Here is a 15,403-nt window from a genome sequence, read left to right as displayed (position 1 = left end):
GAAGACACGTCGAGAAGGGGCTTGCAGAGCTGCAGCCCCCTGAGGTGAGTTGTGATTTCCACACAACCAGCCGGTGCCCCGCTGGGCTTGCAGCCAGCTCCCAGTGCCCACGGAGCAGAGGTGAGAGTCCCAGCATCAGAAGGGCCAACTTGGCACCTGTGCATCTGTTTATCTCCTGTGTGCACAACTCGTGCCCTTAGTGTCACGAGTTCTCCTAGGGCTGAACTGGGGCAGGGGTGGTGCAGGCAGGGCGTTTCTGCCTGGTGGCACTTTGAAGTCATCTATCGGCAACTGTGGCCAGGGCCTGCGGGGTCCCACCCCTGTGCCGAGACAGGCCCCGTGGCCTGGTTTCCTGGGACTCAGGTTGCTCCACAAGCAGCTAGGAGCCTGCCCAGGGAGGTAATGATGCTAGGTGATGTCCCACGTGGGTCCTGGAAAACCTGGCCATCCTAAGTTGGGGGGAGGACGTGGGGAGATGGGTCCTGGGTCAGACTCGCGCCCCCCAGGCTGGAGGACTGGTTAACTGGACACCCAGAGGCTGCTTTCCAGTGCAGCCCATGGTGCTGGGCTGCTGACTGCAGTATGCAGGTCCCGGCTCTGCTGCTCACTTTTGGGTGACTTTGGGCAAGTCACCTCACCATTCTCAGCCTCGAGTCCCTCGTAGTGTAATGCGGGAACAAGATGAGAGAGTCTCCTCCTGTGTTTCTGGGGTGGAGGCTGGGGACCAGATGCCACCTCCCGGCTCTGTCCCCTGGTGAGCAGGCCTCATGCTCTGTGTTTCCCTGGAGTGACTCAGGAAGGAGGCCTGGGGACTGGGGAACCCGGCTACCACAGGCTGCCCGTCTGCCCCCACCCGCAGTACAGCCACGGGGCAGGCGTGTGGGCTGCCGAGCCTCAGAGCCCAGCACAGGTGTCCCGGAGGGGCTGTTGTTGGGTGTGTGTGGAGCATGGTGAGCAGCCGAGGGGCTTGTGGACAGGGCTGCCCTCAGGCCCACACAGAGCAGGGCTGCGCTCACCCCTCCGGGCCTTTCAAGTCCCTGCTGCTCCCAGGAGCCAGTGCTATTGCTTCTGTCTATCGCTGTGTAGCCACATTGTCACTAACTCAGCTGCATAAAGCCACACACACTTGTCTCCCAGTTTCTGGAGGTGTAGGAGGGAGGCTGCAGCATAGCGGGATGCTCTGCAGTGGATGTTCATCTGGGGAGAGGTCCCCTTCCAGCTCATGTGGTTGCTGCGGTTGTAGGACTGAGGGTGTCAGGTCCTTGCTGCCTGTCAGCCAGGGGCGCCCTCAGCACCTTGCCATGGGGGCCTCCCCCACAGAGCTGCTTCCTTCCTCAAAGCCAGCAAGGGGGAGAGGGAGTCCCAGCAGACGGCCATCACAACCTTATATGATGGAATCACGGGAGTGGCATCGCCACATTTGCTGTATTCCATTGGGGACACGCCAGTCTCAGGTCCCTGCGTGCTCAAGGGTGCAAACGCCAGGAGGCAGTGGGACGCGGGGCCGACTAGTTAAAGGAATGTGAGCTGCAGGGTTTCACTGACCCTGTAGCCGTACCTAGCAGTCGGTTTGCTGTCTTTGCTTTATCTGGATTATAAAAAATGTTTTAAATAGGTGAACTCTTAGGAAGTGCCCTAAAGAGACTGTGGGAGGTTTCGAGGTGCCCCACACTCTCTCCTCTCGTTCTGATTCCAGAGAATGAGGACCTGAGCTGAAGGTGATTTGCTCTCTTGCCAAGCAAACAATTTGGCCATCATCCTCTGCCTTCCACCCTCGCCCTGAACCGGCACTGGGGGGTAAAAGATTATTTCTGCTTGGTCAGCTTCCAGGTGATCATGCTTGGACAGCAACTTGATTTCAGACCAGCCTATTGCAGAGAAAGCCACATAAAACATTGACCCCAGCCAGCCGCTGCAGCCCGAAGCAGTCTGGTCAAGGCGATGACAGTGCTGGCCCAGCCATGCCCACCGTGGATGATGTTCTGGACAAGGTCGGGGAGTTTGGCTGGTTCCAGAAGCAAGTCTTCCTGATCCTATGCCTGATCTCAGCTGCCTTTGCCCCCATCTACGTGGGCATCGTCTTCCTGGCCTTCACCCCGGACCACCGCTGCCTGAGCCCCGGGGTGGCCGAGCTGAGCCGGCGATGTGGCTGGAGCCTGGCCGAGGAGCTGAACTACACGGTGCCGGGCCCGGGTCCGGCGGGCGACGCCTTCCCCCGCCAGTGCCGCCGCTACGAGGTGGACTGGAACCAGAGCGCCCTCGGCTGCGAGGACCCGCTGGCCGGCCTGGCCACCAACAGGAGCCACCTGCCGCTGGGCCCCTGTCAGCACGGCTGGGTGTACGACACGCCCGGCTCCTCCATCGTGACCGAGGTTAGAGCAGGCTCTGTGTTTTGGGGAACGTGTGGGTTTCAGGGGCAGGGAAGAAATTTAAAACAAATCCTATGAGGTTCAGTTTCACATCAGGAGGGGAGTTAGCTTCACTGAGCACTTAGCACGCATCCTGGGCGTTCTGCATTCTTCCCTTGTTTAATCTCCACAGACTCTGGGTGTTGGAGGAGGAAGCCGAGGGTCAGAGAGACCATCGCAAGCCAGGCTGAGCCAGTTTGTTTGGACGTGGGTCTATGGGACGGGGGTTCCTCTTCTTCCTGAACCACTAGCTTCTCCAAGAGCCTACAGAGTTCACTTGGGGTACAGCTTCCCCACTATTAGAATTGTGGGTCCCTTCCCTTCACTCAAGAGTCATGGACACATGACAGCTGAACAGTGGCCGCTGAGGAGGTGAGGGCAGCCTGGCTTTGAAGTCAGACTGAAACCCAGCCATGCCCCGAATGAGCTGAGCATCACTGAGTAGATTACTGTCTCTCTGAGCCTTAGTTGCCTCATCAGTAAACCAGGGATGATGATGACATGCCTCACAGGATTGTGAAATTTAGTGGAGGACTGTCCAAGTGCTGACCAAACATGAACTGAGTTACGCTAGGTGGTCCCGTTGGTGGCCTTTGGGACAGGGTGGCAGTGTCAAAGGGCCTTGCTTGGACAGATGAATGCGTTATTTGAGCATTTTGCTTTGAGACTATTTTAGTAAAAAGACACCAGACTTTTTTCCCTCATGGACCCTTTGAAAGTCTCCAGTGTGACAGGCGTGGGCACTTGGAAACTGGCATCGAGGTCAGCTGGCGAAGCCACGGCCCGAACCTGTGCAGAGGATCTGTGTTAGCAACGCTCGGGCTGGGCGAGGGCGCTGCTTGCCTGGAACAGGAGGTAGCTTAGTGGCTCAGCGTCCAACATTTGAGGCTGTCACAGCAGGAAAGCGCAGTGTCCTCTCCTCCTGTCCAATCAGCACACTCTCCAGGAGGAGAGGACAGAGCAGTGAGGCCCCCCCAGAGAAGCAGGAGCTGGTGCCACTTGCTTTATGTGCCATCATGTGAACATCTGGTCTCCAAGGCGTCCTCCAGCGACAGATGACCAATCAGATGACTCGCCTCCCAGGGATCCTGAACTGTCCAATATTCTTGCTGGGAATCTAGAAGCTGACCAAGACGGGGAAGCATTTGTTCTCTGTGACCGAGACATACTCTGCTTGTACAGGATCAGACGCAATCATTCAAGCATTCACTCCTCCGTCAGTTCATTCAATAAACGTGTTCTGAGCTCTTCCTCTGTTCTAGCACTGGACGTGATTCTGGGAGGGAGACAGAGAAGGAAGCTATGAGGTTCCCTCAAGGGGTCTGCAGTCTCCAGCGAGTGGGAGGAGAGGGGGTGGTGAGACTAAGACCAGCACCCAAGACCACACGTGGGCAAATGCAGAGGAGTCAGCAGGCTCTCAGAAGGGGATCTTAGCTGCTGAGCTGAGCAGGGCTCTTTTGGAAGGAGGTGGCATTTGAATGGAGCCTCGGGTGGTATTTTGAGGAGCAAGGACAGGGAACAGGATGGGGAGGGAAAGCTGGAGCCAAAGCTCAGGGAGAGGGCGTGTGTGCTAGTTTAGGGAGCAATGAGTTGTTAAATTTGTTCAAATTCAGGGTCCTGTACGGGAGTCGTCGGAGAGAAAAGTAGTGATGTCTCACTTCTGGGCCAGAGCACAGAGTCCTTATACAAGATCCCCAGATAAAATGTAGGATGCCCAGTAAAATTTGAATTTCAGATAAATGACGAACCATTTTTTTAGGATAATTATGTCCCAGACAGTGTGTAATCTTTGATACTGATAACTGAGGCTGAGAATACAAATATTGCATGGGGCATACTTATCCTAGAAAAAAAATGTCGTTTATCTGACGTTCAAGTTCAACTGGACACCTTGTTTTTTTTGCTGAGGAAGATTAGCCCTGAGCTAACATCTGTGCCAATCTTCCTCTATTTTGTATGTGCCTCACTGCCACGGCATGGCCACAAACAAGTGGTGTATGCCCATGCCCAGGAACCGAACCCAGGCCGCCAAAGCGGAGGGAGCCGAACTTAACCACTAGGCCACTGGGCCAGCCCCTGGACACCTTCTATTTTTTTTATGCTAAATCTGGCAACCCTGCCTTCATGCCAGATGAGGGAGTTTGGTCTTGTTTAGGCAGAAGAGCAAGATGATCCTAGCTGGACCTTGGAAATGGTTGGACAGAGGGTGGTGGCAAGGTGGGGCTTCCCCAGAGGTAGGGAGAGCTTGAGGCTGACAAATGAGCGCCTGTGAGAAATGTCAACCATCATAGTTGTCACAGGAGCAAAAGGAAGAACCAATTTAAGAGACATGGGCTTGGCATGGGTGGGGGAGAGGGAGGGACCCAATTTGCCTGAGGGTTCTGGCTGGGGGGCGATGGGCGAACAGAGCTCCTGACAGCTGAGGCTGGAACACAGAAGTAGTGGTTTGGGCAGGTGGAGGAGGCTGGCGAGGTGGTGGCCTAGGCCGGGGCAGCAGACATGGTGGGGAGGGGACAGATGCAAGAGGACCGACTGGCTATCTTGGCTGATAGGGAGTGGACTTCCTGGTGACCCAGGATCTGAATGTGGTTGAGGGCTGAGAGAATCCTGGAGCCGTTGTTCACAGTGAGTGAGGAGGAGGTGGTGTAGGAGAAAGAGCTCATTTTGGGACATGCCGAGTTCAGAGGGCGGTGGGAGTCGTTGGGGATATTACAGGTGGTGAGACGCATGGGGCCTCTAGGGCAGGAGAAATTGGCTCCTGGAAGGAGTGGGCTCACTTTAATTCTCCCTTCTGATTGCTTCAAAACTGCCCTTGCCTCCACTCCTCATCCTAAGCTTATTTGGGGGGAATTCACCTTAGTTATTCATTTCTGCAGAAGTAATCTTTAACTTAGCCTTGCCTTGGACATTGGAGCTTGCTTAAGGGAGGCTGATAAGCCAACTTGTTTAAACACCCAGCTCCACTCCCCTCCAAGCCGGGGACAGGGGTCAGGGGTCTGTTGGGGAAGAAACGTGCGTGTCCCCTGACTTCTGACTCCCCCTGTCGGGATGCCCTGTCCTCTCAGCCGCAGCCTCAGCCACAGCCCCACACCAGGCCAGGGGGCCACTGTCTTCCCCTGACAGTGAACATGAAAGTTCTCAGACTGAGGTGACAGAGGTGCTTATGTTTCCAAACTTGCCTGATCCTGGGGATCAGCTGGACTCTGATCCGTGACCTGCTGAGGCAGGATCCATAGGAATCTGTATTCTAACAAGGAACCTGGGAGATTCTTGTGACCAGACGAGCTTGGTGAACATTGTCCAAGACACAAGGCCCTGGCCCTGGTGAGAGCCCAGCAGGAGCAGTGAGCGGGCCTAGGGCCCCATCCATGGGGTGGGGGTGGGGGCAGTGGTCGGGCGTGAGTTTGGGAGCGCAGGGGCATGACAGGTTTACACGCCTTGCAGTGAGCCTAGACAGAGCTCCTCAGTGTAGCCTGGGCCAGAGATCTCAGAGGGGGCGGTGTAGGCAGGTAAGGCCAGACGCCCATTCCTCTAGCTCTGTGAGAGCTCTGGCTTCACACAGGACAAGATGGCACCCGGGGTGTTCCAGGAAGGGCAGCAGGGACATCTAGAGACACTGATGGCAAAGATTAGAACAAAAGTCAAAAAACCTGTGGCTTTAGTGAAACCTAATATCACAGAACGTCGTCTTGGGCAATGTAGGTGGAGGCTGCAAAGAGACAGTTGGGCGGTTGGAGCTGCAGACTCCAGGACAGCCAGATAACACCCAGGAGTGGTCTGTCCTGGGTGCGCTAATGGCTGGGCCCCTGGAGGCTGGTAAACCAAAGAACCACAGGAGAAGCTCCATGGGGAGCTTTCAGCTGAATTTTGAAGGGAATAAACATTGGCTTAGTAGCGACAATGGGAGGGATGCTGAGTGGTAGCTTGTCAAGCCTCCCAGAGCTGAGCTACTCATGGGGGCAGACAGTGGGATCCGGGCATAAGACAGAAAATAGGACAGCTCATTCTTAGTTTCTGAAAGTCAGGTGGTAACATGGAGTTTTACCTATATTTTATTTTAAAAAGTGCTCGTGTCATGGAAGACGGAACCCCAGGCTGGCTGAGCACGGAGCCCTGGGGATCTTAATGATTGACCCCTGGGGCTGGGACAAGGTCATGGCTCAGACTGGCAACTTTAGAGATTTGAATGGTGGGTAATAAAACCTCCATTTAAAAAGTTAAATGATTTCTTATTTACCCAAACCGTTTTCACAAGATTTCTCCCCTTCAATGCTCACAGTAGCTCTGTGAGTGTGACAGGACAGACAATACACCTGTTTCAGACTGGGACACTGAGGCCCTCAGTTGCTAAGTGACTGCCCTGCCACCACATCCCACAGTGTCATCTGGTAGGGTGGAGCCATGAATCCCAAGGAAATAGAGCGGTGCAAGGAGACAGGGGGAGGAAGGAAGGAAGGACGTGTCTCTGGACACCACCCAGAAAGGGCTGTGCCAGGCCTGGGGAGGGGTGAGGGCCCCTTCAGACCCTCTGGTCTCCCTGGAGCTCCATCTTTCCTTCTGTCCTCTCTGCGCACTAAAGAGGAAGTGGTGATGCTCCTGCATTCTGGCCTTCCGCCAGGCTCAGTCATGTGCCAGCATCACCCACGTCTGTGCCGGGTACGGGGGGACTTCCCCTAAGCTCTAAACCTAAAATAAAGCCCTTCCCCAGGCAGGGCTCCTGCTTCCGCCTCTGCCTCTCCCCCTCTGCCCTCTGCTCTCCTGGCTCTTGGCGCATCGGATCCTCCAAGTCCGCTGCTCTCCCTCGGTCCTGAGGTCCCGCTGCACACCGCGCTAGAGCACGTGCTGTTCCCAAGAAGGCCCACCTTCTCGCCTCTGTGTCTTTGCTCAGCTCTTCTCACATTGGCCACACGCAGCTCCGTCAGTTGAGACAGAATTTACATAATTATTGGTGGAATGTACATAATTAAATATGTACTTAATTACGGGCTTTTGACCCCTTCTGGAAGACATATATTTATTTTGCTACATTTCTGTTTTTAGAAAATTACTTGGCTGTATTTCTTCTTAGTAAACCTATCTATTAGCCATGTTGTCTTTGATAAGCGACTATCAATGGCAAAGCGCATGACAACAGCCTCTTCAATGAATAAACAGTGAGGGTAAAGCAAAGATATTAGACATAGAATGATATTGACTGAGATTCACCAGAAGCTGTGAATTTGTCTTATGCAAATGTGGTAAGAGAGAAGGATGAGACACCCAGGATGCTGCATTTTGTGTTCTGCATTTACTTAGTTCAAAGAGAGGATGGAAGGTGTAGTTTGACTTACAAACGGTCTTGTGTTTCCTGCCCCTCCAACCCCGGTGTGACCGCAGTTCAACCTGGTGTGTGATGACTCCTGGAAGGTGGACCTCTTTCAGTCCTGTGTGAATGTGGGCTTCTTCCTGGGCTCTCTGGGCATCGGCTACATTGCAGACAGGTAGGTAAAGGCCAATCTGACTAACCTAGTGTCAACCCCATGAGGAGAATGGATTTTAGGGGACAGTGATGGAAGACTATGGCCCGCTGGAATCTCTTATAGAAGTTGATGGAGTCAAGACATGTAGCTAGTGCTCTGGACAACTGTGGGGCAGCAAGACTGGGAAAGGTGGGGACTTAGGAGGGATTTCAGAGGTCAAAACTGCATGCAGCCTGTAGGGTTGGGGTAGGGGCTGAGGGAAAGAGGGATAAAGCCCTGGTTTGTGCTTCAAGCAGATGGGTGGAAGCGGGGCCATCTTTGAGATGGGACAGAGTGGGTTAGGAACAGACTGTGCTGCAGCTCTTTGTGGGGTGAAGGGGGTGGAAGCAATCAACAGTTCTATCTTAGAAGTGTTGCGATTGGAGATGTGTTCAGAGCAGCCTGTGACACACAGGAAAGATGTCAAGTAGCTAGTAGGATATATGAGTTGCACTCAGAAGAGAGATTTGGGCTGGGGTTAACTATTTGGGATTTATCCCCTGTAATTGTTATTTAAAGCTATGAACTATGTTTGAGAGAAGCTGGAAGAGACTATATTGAGAGAAGTTTAACATGTAGACGTTGGTCAGTGTGATGCCATAAAGAAGGAGAGGAGACTGGTCCAAGGACGAGGAGTGGTCAAAATCCACGGACGTGGTGGCCACGAGTACCCATGGCAAGGACGTGTCAGTGGAAGGTTGAAGAAAAATGAGAGATGAGGAAGTGGAGTTCGTGTGTGTGGACAACTCTTTAAAAGGAGTTGGGTGTTGGGACCGGCCCCGTGGCTTAGCAGTTAAGTGCGCGTGCTCCGCTACTGGCGGCCCGGGTTTGGATCCCGGGTGCGCACCGACGCACCGCTTTTCCGGCCATGCTTAGGCCGCGTCCCACATACAGCAACTAGAAGGATGTGCAACTATGACATACAACTATCTACTGGGGCTTTGGGGAGAAAAAGGGAAAAAAAGGAGGAGGATTGGCAATAGATGTTAGCTCAGGGCTGGTCTTCCTCAGCAAAAAGAGGAGGATTGGCATGGATGTTAGCTCAGGGTTGATCTTCCTTACAAAAAAACAAAAAACAAAAAAACAAAAACGGCTAAAAAAACAAAAAAAAAGGAGTTGGATGTAAAGGCCAGCTGAAGTGGGGATGAACTGGAGAGACGGAGGGTCCAAGATGAGGATGACCTCAGCGTGGAGGGAGTGAGGGACCAAGGGGGCATATGCAGGGGGCTGGGCCCGAGAGCAGAGGGTGAAGGGCCTTTGGCAGGAGATGCAGGACAAAAGGTGGAGGAGATGGATGCTGATGCTGTTAGGTCTGAACATTCTGGGGTGAGAAGATGTGGGTTTCTGACGAGAAGTTTCCATATTGAGTAAAGGATGAGGAAATTTGTTGGCTGGCGTGGGGTGGCGCTGGGAAGGGGCAGGAGGTTTGAGGCCAGAAGACATGGAGTAGAGAAATGAAGTAGACATGTTGGAGTCTAGGAAGGAGGATGGCAGCAAAGCAGAGGGTTTGTTGGACCAGGGAGAGATCCCAGGTGTGGGGCGAGGTCACTGGGACCGAATATGAGGGTGGTCCCTTGCTTCCTTGCCTTCCTACCAGAGAATGTGGGATAAGATTTAAAAGATGGAGTCAATAAAGTACGATACTTGAGTGAGACTTTAGCAAGTAATTTGCCCATTTCTTTCATGAAAAAAGGAAAGGAAAAAGATTCCTTGATAGTTATACTATTAGAACTGAATATTTTTCCAGAAAAATTTTTATGATCACGGATAAGACTACATGGGGGGAAAAGCCTGGTTTCTGGTGCACGCTGTTAAATCTTGTTAATAATACAGCCTGTTAAAAACAAAGATAAGGAGAGGAGGCAAATGTGAGAACTGGGAGAGTCGCTGAAGGAGGCCACCCACCCTTGGCTGAGACGCCATGTTGCTGGGAGCCATCAGGATTCCCCTCTGGAGTGTCGTAATTAACCTTGCAAGGTCGGGCCTTGTGGAGGGGCAGTGATGTCCGACAGACCCCACAGTCCCTCAGGAAAGCAGTGACTTGTCCCCTGACTGGAACCCTTGCTGTCTCATTGTGCCCATCTGACCCCACATACTCAGCCCCCCGCCTCACCTCCTGTCTCCCTGCCTCTGAAGGTTTGGCCGTAAAGTATGTCTCCTGGCCACCACCCTCATCAGCGCCATCTCGGGCGTCCTCACGGCCATCGCGCCAGACTACACATCCCTGCTGTTCTTCCGCCTGCTGCAGGGGCTGGTCAGCAAGGGCAACTGGGCCGCTGGCTACACCCTGAGTGAGTACCCACTGGCCCCAGGCGTCCACAAGCCTAAGGAACCACGGAGTCAGGCAGTGGCATAGAATGGGGTGGAAGGCGTCTAGAGAAATTGTGGCAACTCTAATTGTGTTTACTGTCTGTGGTGTGGAGACGGCCTCCTTTTCTTTCTTTGTTTTTTTTTTTGGTCTGAGAGACACTTGAATGACTACTTGAACAGATAAGTGTTTCCACATCAACTAATCTATTTGGGAACAAAAAGATCACATGTCCATGTGTTTACAGCAGTGGGGGGAGCAGGCAGGGGAGAGTATTCTAACATTTTAAATGTGAAAGAACCAGCATCTCCCAAAAGGAACACATCCAACTCACCTGGTTTGAAGGACACTCAAGAGTTAGGAGAAAAGGCATAAGAAGAAATAACAGAAGAGATAAACATCATGATTTAAAAAAATGAAGTGTAAACCAACACAAGTAATTCTATATACTAACTTGTTTTTCTTTCAAATTTTGCATGAAGGGTAAGAATAGGAAATGGAAAATACTTTCTTGGAGGAAAGTAATATAAAAGAGTCATCTGTGCTTTCCTCAGCCAGTGGATGGGGCACATCAGATACCAGTGAGGTTAATCCACGTTTTTTGCTCATTTGTGGAGAACAGAAAGATCCTTGTCTTGGCATCTCTGAAAACTCTGTCCTGTGACCTGGCCTTCTGAGAAATAGCTCATGAGGGCCAAGAGAAATCCTGTTCCTCCCTTGAGAAACCATGAACACGTTGGTTAAGTTTAGTGAGTTCCACACGTATTTATCAAGAGTCTTGTCATCTGTATGCTAAATATGCATTATTTGGCACACGGTTAAAAGGATTATCTTGGGGTCAAGTCCACGCCCCACAGTGACCAGCTGTGTGATCTTGGGCAAGTTCATAATCTCTCTGTGCCTCCATATCCTCAAAGTGGGGATGCTCATGCCATAAGGAGGTGGTGAAATGCACTGAGTCTACCTTAGAGCAATGCCTGCCCCGAAATCGTCCCTGCAGCATTGCTGCTGCTGTGTGGCGGGCATGTGTGACAGGGCTGTGGGCACCACGATAGAAAAGGTGCCCTTCCTCCCTTCAGGGAGCTCAAAGGCTAGAGAGAGAGGCAGACAGACACCAAAGGGGGGATTATGTGATGGAGTGAGAGCTACAGCAACGTACGTTCCTCCCATGGCTTCCCCACCTGCTTACAGGTCACACACTCCCTGCTCCTCTGCTGGCGGCTCCTTCTCAGTCTCCTTTATTGGCTCCTCCTCTTCTCCTCGACCCCTCAACGTGGCAGGACCCACGACTTTGCCCTCCCCCATCCCCAAACCTGTTCCACCTGCAGCCTGCCCCCTACCCCCCGGTCTGCAAAGTGCTCTCAGTCCAGACGCCCAGGCCACAGTCTCGCGGTCAGCGTGGCCTCCGCTTTCCCTTATAGCCCATCTCCACCCATCAGGGAGTCTGCTGTCGGCTTTACTTTCAAAATACATCCAGAACCCCGCCCATCTCACTCCTCTGCTGCTCTCACGGGGTCCAAGCCTCCACCGTCGCTTCACCTCCACGTTGGTCTCCCTGCGGCACCCGCCGTCAGCGGCAGAGTGAGCCTTAAAACAGACACGGGATCAGGCCACTCCTCTGCTGCAGGGGCTCTCCGTTTCAGGCAGTAAGAGTCAATGTTCTCCTCACGCCCTAGAAGGAGGGCCTCGCCCACTATCCTGCTGAACTCAGCTCCCAGTCACCTTCCTTCTCACGAGACCCCTCCAGCCACATGATCCATCATCTCCTTATGGTTCTTCAACCGCACCTCAGGGCTACCGCACTGTTGTTCCCTCTGCCTGGAACTCTTGTCCCCCGTTACCTGCGGCTGACTCTTTCATCTCCTTTAGGTCTTTCTCACATTTCATCCATGAGGTCTACCCCACCACTCCCTGAAAAATGGCAACTCCTCCACCCTCGACTGTCCTGATTCCCCTTCTGCCATTTAACTTCTGTTCCTCCACAGCACGACCTGGCATATAACCTGCTCCTTTGTGGTGGGTGTCGTCTGCCGTCTCCCACGAAAATGTGAGGTCGCAAGGGCAGGACTGAGTTCACGATACTCCCAAACACCCAGAAGAGTGCCAGGTCCCCCGCAGGCACTCAAAGATACTTGTTAGTTAATGTGCTCTCCTGGGGTCGTGGAAAACATTCTAGCTCAGTCTGAGCTCAGAGGAGGAAGGCTCTAGGGAGGAGAGCCCTGTAGACTGAAGCATGAAGAGCAGAACTGTAGACTGCAAGGGAAGAGATTAACAAAAAGGATGGCTAGAGAAAAAACGGGGACAAGACAGCAGGGTGTATGTTGGGGAGACTTGAGCCGAGTTTTATCAGCCTGACACGGGAAAGAAGGTAGGACTGAGCCTGGTTATCATTTGGGGGCAGAGAAATGGAGGCCACACAGAGAGGAGGCTGGGAGCAGGTGGTGGACGCAAGGCTCGGGGGCTCGCGAGGAGAAAAGGAAGGGACTGGGGATGCGAGCGCCTGGCTTCACCTTCTAGGAGCCTGCGTCGTGACATGTCTCTTGTTTCAGTCACAGAATTTGTGGGCCCGGGCTACAGAAGAACGGTGGCGATCCTCTACCAGGTGGCCTTCACGGTGGGGCTGGTGCTGCTCTCCGGGCTGGCCTATGTCCTTCCTCACTGGCGGTGGCTGCAGCTGACTGTCTCTCTGCCCACCTTCCTCTTCCTGCTCTACTACTGGTACTGCGTCCACCCCTTGTCCTCTCCCGGGACCACGAGCCGTTAACCGAGGACCGCGTGCTCACCTTGGCCCGTATTCCAAACGGCCGTGGTGGCCACAAGCACAGGCACGGGCATGCTCCCGACACCCAGTGTGCCATTTGGGGTCTTCTAATGTTATAGGGTGGCTCCCAGTGGGGACCTACCCTCAAACAGAGCCTCTGTAAATTTGCATCCCCTTACATAGAGGCGTGTGACGCTACGAGTCAGACAAAAATCCATCTTGCCACAGAGATGGCATTTGCTCTTTGTTGAATGAATGAATGGATGAATGAAATGTTCTTGGCGAATGTGCACATTAAGCCGTTATGAGAAAAACCAGTCCAGATGAGGTGTTAATCTGATTAGCTGTCAGCACTCAGCCGGCCCTGAAGGGAGAGGCAACAGGACAGACGAGTTTTTATTGTGGGAGAGGGAAGAGGGAGCAGCAGAGGGGGCTGTGGAGAGAAACATCTCATCCACGCACCTTTTGTCACATTTTGCTGAGGGTGAATCTTATCTGTGGGTGACACTGAAGTAAACCCGATCTCTCTAAACGAAGGCTGGCCTCTAAGTGTTGTGCATTTATGGTCTGGAAGAGCCTGCTCTCTACTTGTCAGGGTGAAACAAGGGGCTGTCCAGTGTGAAAGGACCCCCTGGCTGAGTCTTGATGGTTGGGCAGGATGGGACTACCCCATGCGTTTTCAGAAGACCTTATGCCAGAGATTTCCAATCTTTGAGTTGTCACATCCTTGCCCCATTTGAAATCGACAGCATGGTGTCTACTTGATGTTAAAGGAAAGTGAATACAGCTTATTTTGTTTGGGAAATATTTTGAGACTTGTTCAACAGCCGTGGTATTGCATGGAGACATCCTGCTGTAATGCAAGGTTGGGGGGAGACTGTGGAGCATCTATGGTGTGCAAGAAATTTCCCAGGGCCACAAGGGCTGCCAGCTTCCAGGAGAGAATGGGACCCCTGCTCCGTGGAATGAAGGCTACATAGGAAGCAATGGCTCCCTTTTGGTCTGTAAGTCTTAGCAGGTGGCACTGAGAGTATGAGTGACCGACAGAGTTCATGGGCCACCCAGGCCAGCACACGATGACCCCAGAGCCTGGTCCACTAGCTGCTTGAGGAATTACAGTCCCAACGTGAGGAAGGCAGGCGTCGCTCTGATCAGGGCTTAACATCAGACGAGCTCTGGGGAAAGGCCAAGTCGTAATGCTCTGTGTCTGCAGGTGTGTGCCCGAGTCTCCCCGATGGCTGTTATCGCAAAAGAGGGACACTCAAGCAATAAAAATAATGGACCATATCGCCCAGAAGAACAGGAAACTGTCTCCTGCTGATCTAAAGGTGACAAGCTAGCAAGCGGTTTCTAGTGTCACTGAACTGTGGGTTGGGTTTATGACTTAGAAAATGCCTCTGGGGCTGCCTCGAGAAGCAAGGGGCGCTGGTGGAATTTGGGGTGATGGGTGCAGGGTGCAGCCATGGTGATGGCCGACCTCAGCATGTGTGGTGGGCTCTGAGGGCTCTTTCTGTTCCTGGCGGCTTAAATGTGGCTGATGCTCTGACTCCCTCCCTCCTAGATGCTCTCTCTCGAAGAGGATATCACTGAGAAGCTGAGCCCTTCATTCGCAGACTTGTTCCGCACGCCGCGCCTGAGGAAGAACACCTTCATCCTCATGTACTTGTGGTAAGGGGCCTTTCCTACGCCTCCCCAGACGGAATCAGTGTGCTGGCCCGCACGCTGGGGTACCAGGTAAAGACAGGGGGACAATGCATGTGGAAAAAGAGAAGCATGAGAGGGAATGTTAAACCAGTTTTCGAATGGTCAAAGAGCACTCAGAAAGACCTCCTTATTTCTCCCTTGAGGACTGGTTAATGGGGCAAAGGCCTCATTTTAGGAAGAAGTGTGTGTTACACAACAGAGGTCAACAGTAAGATGATCGAAATACGACGAAGGGTTCCCAAGGCTGTCTCAAATGCCACGCGTCTCGTCTTTTGAGAATAGCCAAGTCTTGACTTAGCATCAGAAGACGGATGAGATTTCAGTGGCTCTTGGTGCTTCCAAGGAGGAAGATTCCTTCCTCATATCTTAGAACTTCATAGACCTTGCCCAAGAGTGTCTGTGCTTTTATCATCCACAGATTAGGAAACTCACGTACACATATGGATTCACCCATGTACCCCTTGCCCACCCCAGGGCTCTGCATCTCCCTCCCAGGTTGCTATCTCAAGGAGGCGTCCCCCACCCCATTTCCTCAGAGGACATTATATCAGTTCCCCAACATCAGGGCTTTCTCCTCAAAGTGAAGGGGGTTCTTTAATTACTCCCCAACAGCTAGGGCTGAGTAGCTGGACTCTGGGCTCCCCCTTCAGCTGGAGCTGCTCTGCACCAGTATTGTTTACACTTCCATGTAAGGTTCTATGGGAACTGAGAGTTTGAACGAATA

At 52.8% G+C, this 15,403-nt stretch overlaps 1 protein-coding gene across 2 annotated transcripts in view; it reads left to right on the top strand.

Moving 5' to 3' along the window:
- The first annotated feature begins 1,920 nt into the window (after window positions 1–1,920).
- Window positions 1,921–15,403, top strand: part of SLC22A1 (solute carrier family 22 member 1) — a 30,814-nt gene continuing 17,331 nt past the window's right edge. For both annotated transcript variants that reach the window (XM_058534301.1, XM_058534302.1), the window contains exons 1-6: window positions 1,921–2,372; window positions 7,785–7,888; window positions 10,043–10,197; window positions 12,764–12,932; window positions 14,189–14,303; window positions 14,537–14,643. In XM_058534301.1, the coding sequence (XP_058390284.1) occupies window positions 1,962–2,372; window positions 7,785–7,888; window positions 10,043–10,197; window positions 12,764–12,932; window positions 14,189–14,303; window positions 14,537–14,643 (1,061 nt within the window). In that variant the 5' untranslated portion in view covers window positions 1,921–1,961. The remainder of the gene's footprint in view (window positions 2,373–7,784; window positions 7,889–10,042; window positions 10,198–12,763; window positions 12,933–14,188; window positions 14,304–14,536; window positions 14,644–15,403) is intronic.

Source organism: Diceros bicornis, chromosome 39 (assembly GCF_020826845.1).
Source record: "Diceros bicornis minor isolate mBicDic1 chromosome 39, mDicBic1.mat.cur, whole genome shotgun sequence".
Taxonomy (NCBI): Eukaryota; Metazoa; Chordata; class Mammalia; order Perissodactyla; family Rhinocerotidae; genus Diceros; species Diceros bicornis.
The sequence above is the reverse complement of the archived record's forward strand: the minus strand, read 5'-3'. Positions and strand labels throughout refer to the sequence as shown.